General features: G+C 42.6%; 1 protein-coding gene across 4 annotated transcripts in view; it reads left to right on the top strand.

Annotated features, from left to right (window-relative positions):
* The window catches only part of celsr1a (cadherin EGF LAG seven-pass G-type receptor 1a), an 83,545-nt gene that overhangs the window by 59,692 nt on the left and 11,327 nt on the right, over positions 1 to 12,526 (top strand). For all 4 annotated transcript variants that reach the window (XM_069519436.1, XM_020092381.2, XM_069519435.1 and 1 more), the window contains 15 exons: positions 497 to 660; positions 774 to 899; positions 3,780 to 3,946; positions 4,072 to 4,257; positions 4,354 to 4,467; positions 4,640 to 4,814; positions 4,905 to 5,046; positions 6,397 to 6,517; positions 6,858 to 7,041; positions 8,852 to 8,953; positions 10,018 to 10,112; positions 10,513 to 10,722; positions 11,163 to 11,346; positions 11,437 to 11,580; positions 11,675 to 11,858. In XM_069519436.1, coding sequence (XP_069375537.1) covers positions 497 to 660; positions 774 to 899; positions 3,780 to 3,946; positions 4,072 to 4,257; positions 4,354 to 4,467; positions 4,640 to 4,814; positions 4,905 to 5,046; positions 6,397 to 6,517; positions 6,858 to 7,041; positions 8,852 to 8,953; positions 10,018 to 10,112; positions 10,513 to 10,722; positions 11,163 to 11,346; positions 11,437 to 11,580; positions 11,675 to 11,858 — 2,298 coding nt within the window. The remainder of the gene's footprint in view (positions 1 to 496; positions 661 to 773; positions 900 to 3,779; positions 3,947 to 4,071; positions 4,258 to 4,353; positions 4,468 to 4,639; positions 4,815 to 4,904; positions 5,047 to 6,396; positions 6,518 to 6,857; positions 7,042 to 8,851; positions 8,954 to 10,017; positions 10,113 to 10,512; positions 10,723 to 11,162; positions 11,347 to 11,436; positions 11,581 to 11,674; positions 11,859 to 12,526) is intronic.

The raw sequence follows: 12,526 nt of genomic DNA, 5'->3' as shown, positions 1-12,526 counted from the left end.
CACATGCTCCTGGTCACACAACACTGTTCGTATTTTACTGTAAATGCCCACAATTTATACAGTCGGTGCTTTGAACATGTTTTTGTGCAGTGTTGCTTCACATTAAGTCTCTCAAAGCCCCGTGGCTATTGCTGGTGAGGGGCTTGTGGGTGTAAGCAGCTTCCTTCATGACCTACTGTGTAGATCCAGACTCAGTTGTGGTGATGGTAGCCGTTAGCCTTTTGCCAGCCTAAATCCTCAGAAAAAATAACTTTATTTTACAAATGTCAGTCATGCTAAGGGTTGATGCTTTACCTCAGTCGTCCTTCCTGGGGTGAAGTGGGGGCATCCATGGATTGTTGCAGTCTAGTCAGTTAAATTTTGAATGTTATATGTTCTCAAAGGGTCAGAATATAGGTTTGTTCCTTTTAGATTCTAAATCCAAAGCATTTCATGTTTTTAGTAAGTTTGTTTTGTTTTGGAAGTTATTCTGATTTCCTTTCTTTGCTGTCTGCAGGTCACTGGACTTAACAGGCCCGTTGTTGCTCGGCGGCGTTCCCAACCTGCCCGAGGACTTCCCTGTCAGGAACCGAGACTTTTTGGGCTGCATGAGAAACCTCATCATCGACAGCAAACCCATCGATATGGCCAGCTACATCGCTAATAACGGCACCACAGAAGGTTGGACGTGCAACAATTTAAACCAAAACGGTTTCACAGATACTGTGCATACAATGCATTAGACATGCATATTAAAGAGATACTGACTTATTATTTGTGTCTCTAATGTTTAGGTTGTCCAGCAAAGGAAGACTTTTGCACCAGCGTTGTGTGTAAGAACGGAGGAGTGTGTGTCAGCAAGTGGAACACCTACAACTGCAACTGCCCAACTGGTTACGGAGGCAAGAACTGTGAACAAGGTAAAAGATGCATGTGTGTATGTGTGTGTGTGTGTGTGTGTGTGTGTGTTTCACTTTCTAGTCATTAAACAAGAATTATCTCTTAAACTAGAGTCAAAAATTGTCTGTGTTTACAGTTGGTGCATGTGTCTGCCTGCATCACTGTGAGCTTGTCTGTGCAGACAAGTGTGTGTGTGTGTGTGTGTGTGTGTGTGTGTGTGTGTGTGTGTGTGTGTGTGTGTGTGTGTGTGTGTGTGTGTGTGTGTTCACCTGCAGTAAGTGTGTGTGCCTGTGTGTCTTGAGGACTTCCAGGAAATAGTGTGAGCATGGGAAACTCAACTGGGATGGTGGGATAAGGAACTCCTCCCTCGTCTCAGTCTGACTCACGCAGCAGTCACAATGGAAAGTCACAGTGAAGCTCCCGCTCGCTGCTGTGCACGCACACACGCACACACAAACAGGGCTCAGGTTTGAAGTTTTAGGACAAAGATCAAACTCTGAGTCACTCCTCAAAAAAGGATGAAACCCCCCCCCCCCCCCCCCCCCCCCCCCCCCCCCCCACCATACTGTGTGTGGTGTGGAGGGTATACAGTTTATCTGTAGCCATACGTGCTGAAAGATTGATCAGGACCTAGGAGATAATAAATGTCAGGGAACATAAAATCATCACTTCCCAAAATTGTTGATATTTACATCCATCTCATGTTCTCCTAATGTAAGGCGAGAACTTTGATTCCCCTCCTTCAGGGCGAGCTTCCAAACAATATGCAAAGGTGTGAATACCTCTTTCTGCCATCTCATATGAGGTAGCTGCCTCAGCAGTGCCAGCCTCCGGTATCCGGTGTCTGAACTGGGCCCGCGATCACAGCGAGCTGGGAAGAGGGTTTTTGGCTGCTCCGCTTTTTTGTTGACACGTTTGGTTTGAGGCTCCGTGCGACCTCGCTGCCACCGCACGGAAAAAACAAGGGATTCGGCGTCATTTATTTTTCCGCTGCCAAACGCATCCAGACTGGAGAAACACACACACAAAAAGAATGAAATCCATGTCAGACAGTTTTTCTTTGTATTTAATCAGAAGAGGTTTCAACTGTTCAGACAGATTTTTATCAAGTCAGGGAATGAGTTGTGTCATGTTAAATGAAAGCCGGGCTAAGTATAAGCTTACTATACACTGGAAATACGTCTGGGTGGCATTAACTTGTTATGACAAGTAGAATTTAAATCTGTGGACTGGTGTCAAACAAGGTGTTTTGGAATTAAACGTTATTATAGTCACTATATCTGGTCGATTTGTTTCTGGTCGATGCTCCTGTGTCTGCTCTCCCATCCACCAACTGCAGCTCTGTGTGAACTTCACCATTATCCAGAAGAATTTAAAGACTCAGATTAGACTAACCAGATTTATGCTCAATCGCCTCTTAACACTGTTCCAAGAAAAGATGTGAGGTTTGAAAAAGCTAAATTAAGCTGTTTTCACACATGAACTTTGCCTTTTCTCATATGAACGACGCAGCAGGAGATTGTTTGAGTGCTGTAAACACCAAACAGTGAAATCACTGGTGTCCAGACTTCAGTGCATGTATGAAAGCAGCATTGGTGTGTGCAATTAGTTGCTGTTTCACAAAATGTACGTTTGAGCCTGGGCGGAGGAACGGATTGCCGTGCTAATTTCTAATGAATTCGTCTTTTTATTTAGGAGAAGAATATTTTGTTTTATTGTCTTAAAGAGGTTAAAAGGTTTTGTTTTAATGCAAACAAATAAGAGGAGGAAAATCTGCTTCACTCAACATATTCTGCAGGTTGTCAATAAGTTACCATACAAAGGAAACTCTGTGTCCTTACTTGATGCTTTCAGATCGATACCTTCAGATACGCAGAATGTCTGAAGTGCAGTGCATGTCTGAAAGCAACATAAGGAATGAGCAACTCAAGAAATATCTTTGTTGACTTTTCATTCAGCCCCTTGCAAAAGTAATGACTGATTTTCTGTCAGCCACAGCAGATTCATATGTTTAGTGCTGATTTAGCAGATCATAGCACACTGATGGAGCGTGCTCACAGAGGCCCTCTTGCTTTCTTCTTCTTCAGAGACCGCTCTTGAAAAAGTTATTGAGAACTGAGAAGTGGTTGTCTCTTCGTTTTACGCAGCGCTAAGCTTCGGCAAAGCGCTCCGACTCGAACCACTGCAGCTACCTGCAACCAGGAACAAATATGTGCTTTATCTCTTAATTGCAGCTTTTGTGCGCGTGTGTTTGCTTCAGTTGAAATCTGTGCCCTGAGGACCCATACAGTGTCTACGCTGCAGATTATGCAGGAGGAAACACATGCTGTGCTGAAAGGTTGACCCATGCTGTTTATGTGTGTGAGTGCGTGGGTGTTGATTTTGAAAACTTGATAGTAACCAAACATTTTAAATTAGTATTTAAAAACCTCACAAATTGAGCATTGTTACCAAACTCTAAATACTTCATCAACTCAATAATAATAATAATAAGTCTGTAACACTTCTGTATAATTGCTATAACTGAGAAATACAGTGGGTGAGATGACTTTGTCTGCATGGATACAAACAAAGTATAAAGCTTTTGGTCTTTACTCACAAAAAAGCTTCATAGTACAAAGAAACTACAACGTTTAGTCTCCTCCATGTTTAATTCTTTCTCCTTCACTGCACCAAAGCTGATAATTATGTTGGATTTCACAATTGGCTGTTCCCTGTGTGAAATTCTGAAAGCTTGTCCTGTCCTGTAGAAAACTGCCTCCCAGTAGACGTCTGATAATTTTGCGGAGTTACTTAATTGTCTCTGTGTAAATATAGCACCGACTTGCCCTTAAAAGTTATTCATAGCACATTTAAACAAATAACACTAATCAAAATGTTTCCGTCATGTCGTTCTCCAGTGATGCCGTCTCCTCAGTTCTTCGACGGTCAAGCGCTGGTTTCCTTGAGCGACCCTGACATCACCGTTGCCGTTCCCTGGTACATGGGCCTCATGTTCCGCACCAGGCAGCCCGCTGGCACCCTCATGCAGGCCAACGTCGGACCCTCCTCCACCATTAACCTCATGGTAAGATGATCAGCTCACGGAACAGAAAAGCCAGCATCGTCAGCATATAGGGTAGAATTTGTATCTACAATTTAGTGGTAATTTAGAATTCCTTGTCAATAAATGTAATCTTCACCATCGTCCAGGTGAGTGAGCAACAGGTCCGTATGGAAGTGTGGCTGAGGACGCAGCTGGTGGCGTCGCTGAGCTTCCCCCAAGTTCGAGTCGATGACGGAGAGTGGCACCACTTGCTGGTAGAACTGAGGAGTATTAAAGACGGCAAGGACATTAAATACATGGCCACGGTTTCACTGGACTATAGCATGTACCAGGTAAAGGGCACATTTCATCACAAGTTGTAAACGTGCTGCGTCAGGATCAAGCATGAAAATGTTTTACTAATTTTTTGAAAAACTTTTTTTATTCAGAAGTCAGTGGAAATCGGTAATGACCTTCCAGGTTTGAAGCTGCAAACTCTGCACGTTGGAGGTTTGCCTGGAGAAGGAAACCATGTCAACAAAGGATTTGTTGGCTGCATGCAGGTCTGTTTGTGTGTCTGTATGTGTGTGTGTGTGAGTGTGTGTGTGTTAGTGTGCGTGTGTGTGTGTGTGTGTGCGCGCGCGTGTGCGTGTGTGTGTGTGTGTGCAGTCTTGAAAAGGATCAAAACAACAATCCTTTTGCTTCCACTCTTCATCACTTCGTCCTGTCCATCAGGGTGTCCGCGTGGGTGAGACATCCACCAATGTAGCCAACGTGAACATGGCTCGGGGTCTAAAGATCCGCGTGGAGGACGGCTGCGACTTGGACGACCCCTGCGACTCCAACATCTGCCCCGACAACAGCCACTGCAGCGACGACTGGAGCACGTACACCTGTGTGTGTGACTCAGGTAATAAATACCCACATGCATCAACACAAGTTCTTTTACAAAGTGTTAATTGCACCCAGTCATTTAATTTCTCACCTTTTTCCTGTTCAGGTTACTTTGGTAAGGGGTGTGTGGACGCTTGTCAGCTCAACCCCTGTGAGCATGTTTCCACCTGTGTTCGCAAACAAAGTTCCTCCCATGGATACACCTGTGAATGTGGACAGAACTACTATGGCCAGTACTGTGAAAACAAGTAAGCGCACCTCCTCTCCGTGTGTGTGTCTTTAAAGATGCTTTAAGATGTGCACTCAAACATTCGCGTCCCGGTAGAGACACTTCAGGATATTTACTTTAAATTCTCAGACATTTGAAAGACAGAAACGTTTTGTGCCCAATGTTCCCTCCAAGACATACAAGAGTCCTTCGCATCCAGATGTTAAAAATAACCAGAGACACAGCCCACTAATCTTCTTCTGTTGTGTTAGGCTCTTGCTCTTTTCATAATGTTGCCAATGTCCTGAGAGCAGCTTTATAAGTCAGTAATCTGAGATGGAAAGAGTGTGTGTTCCTGTGTGTGTGTGTGTGTGAATAGAGAAAGAGAAAGAGAGATATATCAAAAAGAGAAGAAATTAAGTTATTCATGCACACAGAGGTGTGTAGGCCTTCACAGTCAGCATTGTCCTACTGTTCCTGTGAATTAGCCAACCCTGATTGAGAACCAGTCATTTCCTCCCTTAACCCTGACCCTTCCGACACGCATCACTTCCTGTCTGGAGCAGGATGTGGGATTCCCTCGTCATGCCTGACTGATCCTCCATAGGTGTTTAGTCTCAGTTGCACTCATACCGGCACTTGTCCCCTATCAGATCACATCACTCCGCTGGAGATCCCATCTCTCTCTCTCTCTCTCTCTCTCCTGGGAGAAAGGAAGTCTCTGTGTGTTTGTATGAATGAGTCACACTTGATTCACTGACTTCAAACTGTAGAGGCAGTTTATTCTAGATTCAGAGCAGCACGAGACGTTTAGTGAGAGATCAACTTGACTGATAGGAAGTTATCAGATTTGTACAAGCTGATACCAGGTCAGCAACATGTTGAAACCTGATCAACCATCACATTGAGTATAAAGCAATGTAATCTAGTGGTTTTTTTATCGTCTTTTCTAATAATTCTCTTTTGTTGGTATAAAGAGCATCTGGAGAAAGAAAATTCTTCTTATTTGTTTTGTAATTTGAGGAGAAAATACAAATCTGAGGCTGAATGCAAGATTAACCTGCATTTCTGGAAGAATTAGTGTATTAGAGCTTGACTGATTTATCGGTTAGAGAATAAAATGGGCAGATACATCGATGTAAAAACTTTGATTTAACAGAATAAACAATGCAAATATTTGTCTTACTTATTTTTTGTTATGTATGCCTACTCATAAGGTTATGGTTAATCTGTAAAATATCAAGCCACAGTTACATTCCTTTGTAAAAAATTCATATTGGTCGCGTTAGGTCTTGGGAATAGTCGGGGTTATATTTTCTTTTTATTTAAATGGTATAAAATTATGTGTGTTCTGAGTCTAATTCAATTTGTCCATGTTTTTCAATGACAGAGTGGAGAAGCCGTGTCCCCTCGGCTGGTGGGGCAATCCCATGTGTGGTCCCTGTAACTGTGATACTACCAGAGGATTTCACAAAGACTGCAACAAGACCACAGGAGAGTGTCGCTGCAAGGTACAAACACACAAAACATGAGATTTCACCAGTTAAAAGGGTTTTCGTTGTGTTTAAGGAGAATTTTTAGAAGAAAGGTTGCACAGGACATTTTTTTGGAAACCTCACATGATCTGGTTTGACGTGTAGCTTGACAACTCATTTATCTGACATGACTTATTTTCACTTGCACATCTTTATGATCAAACTGTAATCGTAGCTTGTTGCTGCTGATAAGTAAAAACTACCTGGATTCATTTCAAAGATGCACAGATGGCGCCTGAGTTTATGGAAATGTCCTCCAGCTCTTTTTTAATGAACTGAATATTTCATTAGTGCAACGCATCTTCTCTTCCCACAGGACAACCACTATCGTCCCGAGGGTGAGGACACCTGTTACCCCTGTGAGTGTTTCTCAGTCGGCTCTGAGTCACGGACGTGTGACCCCATCACCGGACAGTGCCCTTGTAAGGGAGGAGTCATAGGTCGTCAGTGCAACCGCTGCGATAACCCCTTCGCTGAAGTCACGCCCTCTGGATGTGAAGGTATTTGAATTCATTAATTATGTCAACTTAATATGTAGTATTTCCCAATTCGTTCTACCTTCATTGCAAGTGAAGTTTATACTCTATTCTAAACAGGAAATTGTGACATTGAAATCAAAATATGGTTATTGCATAATATTTTCTTGAGCATCTATTTCTGCAAAGTGATTCTGCCAAATTTACAAAATACTAATAAAATGAATAAATCAGTCCTGCAAAAGAGCACATTTCTGATTACATTCAACAGATGAATACACTCATATCTGAAGTAATTATTTATTACTTAGAGAAATACTGTAGTCATTCCTGGGGGGAGATTGGGTTATGTTACAGCTGTTTCAGCCAAGAATAGAAATATATATACAGATCAAGACAATAACAAGAAAAATAGAAATGCAAAATATAGGTATACAATTAAAAATGCAATGTATACAATTATACATTGTATAAAACAGAAGTTAATTTATTATAAATTAAGGAATAATTGGAACTCATTCAAATAAAACATAACTTGTCCATTGCTCTTCCAAATCGCTGCCTGATCACATAAACAACATGCTGTTCATGAGAAGTGAAACCATGAAGGTCACATATTTATGACAAGGACGGTTCTGAATGTATTGGGTGTATTATTCCTTTAAATGTTCCGGTTCACAACGTGTACCCGGATGAATTGATGAAGTGTCAGGAGGAGACAAATAGTGTCGCTCACATCTGCTGGTGCTGCAGTCGAGCTAACTTCGCTGTCTTTGTCGCCAGCCAGCCAAGCAGAAGAGGCGAGTCTGGCTTGTGGGCGAACTTGGCAGCAGCACTGCTAACACACAATACAGTAGAGATGAATGGAAGACAAAACCACAAAGTCCTGAGAACAAATGTCAATGTCGTTACTGTTTGACCCAATATGAAGCTCTTCCACGCCTCAGAACGTGCTCCGACTTTTAATGGATCTGGATGTAGTTCTCTTTGTTGATGACAGATTTTCCAAATCATGGGTTTTTATTTTTTTGATATGATTTCAGATATGATAGTTTCATGTGGATATGCTTAAATGAATCCTGACAGGAGGAACTGACTTAGGGAAGTGGTGAGGATGAAAAAAGAGAACATTCTTTGGTTATGCTGTGCGAGTCACTGAGATGTAACCATCCATGGCAGGCTTCATACCGATCTGTCAGCTCTGCAGCCCGGACGACAGGAAGCCTCTCAATAACTCAGTTAATGTCCCCACAGCCGCTGATGATGACAGATGCTCTTATGGTTTTGAAAGAAATGACCCTTGAGGAAAAGGAGAAATGATCATTTATTTTGTATTTTATTGAAAACTGAAAAAGGTTTTTGGAAGCATTTCACAAACAGGTCCACATTAAATGAACTTGGAGAAGTTACAGGTCACAGCAGTGAATTTGCTAAGGAAGATGAATGAAACATTGTTGGACCTGCATGAAATCCTGCTGGTTTGTCCTGGATGTTTATTAACTAGCCCCATAGCCCCAACACCGACAGCAGGTCCATCAGTTTGATTTATTTTCATACTATAGTTTCACGAAATGTACATAAAATAGAGTAACCCAGCCAACGTGACCGACCTGAACCATACCTGAGTATCATTTCCCAATTTTTAATTCAAACCCGGCACGACAGTCCCAGATCAGGTATCCACACACTATTGTGCAGTAGCGGTGTTGCCTTAAGATGTTTTCTGGTAAATGTAAAGTTTTCAGTAGTTCAGGTTTAGTTAATGATATAACTTCTCTAATTTTGTCTAAAATCACACCTGAACCGTGTGATTTACGTGTTCTTTCCTCCACAGTGGTGTACAAGGGCTGCCCCAAGGCGTTCGACGCAGGCATCTGGTGGCCCAAGACCAACTTTGGACGGCCCGCCGCCATGAACTGTCCCAAAGGATCCATGGGTGAGTGCTCTTGAAGGTGGAGTTTGTGAATCTGGAGAAGAACACCCCTCTGTTTACTGCTCCTTCAGAAGCTACACCCCCCAAAATTCTTGCACACGCATCAGCGTGTAAGTGTTAAGAGTTATTGTGTCACACCAGCTGAACTTTGTTCTTGAGTGAATATATATTAAGGCATACCCTGAAAAAAACTGTAAAGAAGCTCTCTGATTGGTCGTTTAATTCAGCAGTGCTTTTCTCACCAAACAGGTTTAGTTTTTGCACAGAAACACCAGGTACATTTACTGACAGTAATACCCCACCTCCGCCAGCTGTGTGTGTGTGTGTGTGTGTGTGTGTGTGTGTGTGTGTGTGTATACTGTATTTGTGTGTGGTTGAGACACAGAGTGAGAGAATAGAGGTGAACTCAGATCTTGAGCCCACTGACCCGTTCTCAGTAAAGCACCATCACTTTCCTGGTAACAACCCCTTAGTAACCGCCGTCACCATGGTGAACCCTTTTGTCGTTCCCCCCAAACTTTTTTCTGCTGTTACCACCACCTTTCACCCTCTCCGGGCTTCAACTGGCAACTCCTTTAGCCATTTCTTCTTCTGAACAATAGCACGAGAAGCGACTTCACATTTGGATGAAGTCTTTTCTCAGACTGATTCCAACTGGAATAACAGATTCAGATTTTTAAACCACTAAAACAAGAAGTATTTATATATTTTTAGCTGTTTAACTTCAGCACATGTTCTGACCATTTTCTAGTATCACACATGTGATTTCACTACAAAGAGCACAGCACTGATCTTTCACACCTGAACTTTTGACTTATGTCTATTCAAAGCATTTTTTCAAGACAATATTACTCAAAAATGAAAGTATAGATGAAAGGATTTCTTATAAAACCTCCATAGCTATAGTATACAGTTTGTTATTTAGCCCGGTCTGCAGGTATCAGCCTGAGAAGCAAAACCCAGCACAAAAGATTTAATTTTTTAAAGAATATTTTGTGCTGTAAAGTTGTTTTTTGATTATATGGTTTTCACATAGGTCAGGAATTAAATGTGAGTATTTTCCTCAGGCACTGCCATCCGCCACTGTAGTGACGAGAAAGGCTGGTTGTTGCCCGAGCTCTTCAACTGCACCACCGTCACCTTTTCCCACCTGAAGAAGCTGGTGAGTCAAAATGAAATTTAACTATTTAAACTTATGATGAAAATCTTCCACTCAAGTATTTGTGGTGCCATTGTCCGTTGAGCAAATTGCAAAGTCAACGCTGGTCTTTCTGTAAGTTCAACTGAGAGATGCACAAATGAGCACAGAGAAAAGGAAATATCAGTGTACACCTGCTGGGTGGATTCTCAGCATTGTCTCTATTCAAGTGTAATTTGATCAACAGTCTTTTGGAGATTTTTCATCTATTGTGTTGGAACCTGAACCTAATACTTTAGTCTTGAACTTTCTCCAAGTCTCACTAATCCCGGAATTGACCAGTTTCTGTTCTGTTTCATTGCACCCACTCAGCGCTCCTTCTCATTCTCTTTTCACCCCCCCCCCACTCCCTTCATTCTTCCAGAGCGACGACCTTCGGCGCAACAGCTCAAGGATGGACGGTGAGCACTCCAAGAACATTGTGCGCTTGCTTAACAGCGCCACCAGCAACACCCCGCATTACTACGGCAACGATGTGAAGACGGCCGCCCAGCTGCTGAATCACGTGCTGCTGTACGAGAGCCGGCAGGCGGGGTTCGACCTCACCGCCATGAGGGATGCAGAGTTCAATGAGGTAGAAAAGAAAAGTGACTGGATATAATTATCAACTTTGATTAGTGTTTTAAAGGTATTGGACAGATTTCAACTTAGAAAAGAACTTAAAGCAACTCTTTTACTGAGCAACAGCGCCTTCTGCAGCCATTCGTGGTGATTAATTATGTTTGAGTTATCAGGAATTTTCAAGTAGAGAAAAAACAAAGCCCATCAAACTGAAAAAACAACTGAACAGTGGATATTACACTTGATCCCCGTTCCTGAACCAGATAAGCTGCCACTGTAACAAATACACCAAACTCTGTTTAGAAAATTGTCCCAGGCTGAATATTGGAGATAAAAACAGTTTTGAATGAATTGCTAGTCTTTTTAACTGATTTGCAGTTCAGCATTACTCTTAAACTTTGCAGGCCTGATTCTGGAAATTTCTATTGATGTTACCTGTTTATTTTTTTCCAGAATTTAGTCCGAGCGGGCAGTGCCATCCTGGATCCTGGAACCAAGGAGCACTGGGAGCAGATCCAAAAGACCGATGGAGGCACGGCGCACCTGCTCCGCAACTTTGAGGATTACGCCAACACGCTGGCTCAGAACGTCAGGAAGACCTACCTGAAACCCTTCACGATTGTTACGGACAACATGAGTGAGTAGAAGAATAGAAAACCCGCTGTGGGACAAACAGGTTCACGGTGTCACATCACGCTCACGATTCCCCTCTTTGCCCGTTTTCTAGTTCTAACCGTGGACTACCTGGACGTGTCCGACCCAGAAAAGGCGACGTTCCCTCGGTTCCAGGAAATCCAGGAGACTTATTCCAAAGAGCTTGGGTCGTCTGTCCACTTCCCCCAGTTCAACATCCGCACCCAGAACCACAGAGGTAGAATAAAACCACACTATTTTCATAAGTGTAGTGAAACACTTTATTGAAACAGCATTCTTAGTCAATCACTTTGTCTTTCCATCTAACTCAGCTGAACCCACTCCAGCCCCTCCGACTCAGACCGACCCCCCTCAGGAGGAGGAGCACACAGTGTCTGATAGGAGACGCCGACACCTCGAGCCTGCCGCCCCTCTGCCGGTTGCTGTGGTGATAGTGTACAAATCACTGGGAGAGCTGCTCCCGGAAAGATATGACCCTGATCGCAGGAGTCTGAGGTAGACGATTGACTAGTATCTATAAAATACTTTCAGGCTTTAAGTAAACAAGTTCAGACTTATACACGGTTACATGTTGTTATACATGCTTTTGTTAGATGCAAAAAACGTGGGAGTGCAGACCCTCTTTCTCACATACTCTGCTGGGATTAAATCATTATGTGTAAAGCAGTCAAACAGATGAAGAGTGATATTAAACAGAGGGGAAAAGAAAGATCCCACTCTCTGTCTGAACTCTATACGCACTATAATTCACAATGTTCTGTAAACTGTTCAAGAGCCCCCACATACCATGAGAATATTTAATCTTTAATGTTAAAACATATCATATTTACTTTGAGAGTGTTTGAAAGAACCACCTTATCTCTGCCCACGTAGGCCTGTGATGCTGAGACGGGGAGTGTTCCTGAATTACTTCTGTAGGTGACAGGAGATAAAACTAGACCAAAAATATGATTGTGAGACAAGAATGGGACGTAAACAAAATGATAAGATAAGAGAATAAAGTGTCTTTATATGTAAACTTCTGGGCCTCCAGCATTGATGGTGTGTAGCTCCTCAAAAGTGAAGCAAAAGCGTCTTGACCAATCCCTGATGTCTGGCGGCAGTAAAAGTCATAAACTTTGCCTTCTCCATGTTAGTGGATGGGACATGGAACAAACTAAAAA

This window comes from Paralichthys olivaceus, chromosome 23 (assembly GCF_024713975.1).
Source record: "Paralichthys olivaceus isolate ysfri-2021 chromosome 23, ASM2471397v2, whole genome shotgun sequence".
NCBI classification, from domain to species: Eukaryota; Metazoa; Chordata; class Actinopteri; order Pleuronectiformes; family Paralichthyidae; genus Paralichthys; species Paralichthys olivaceus.
This window is presented reverse-complemented; position numbering and strand designations above follow the sequence as displayed.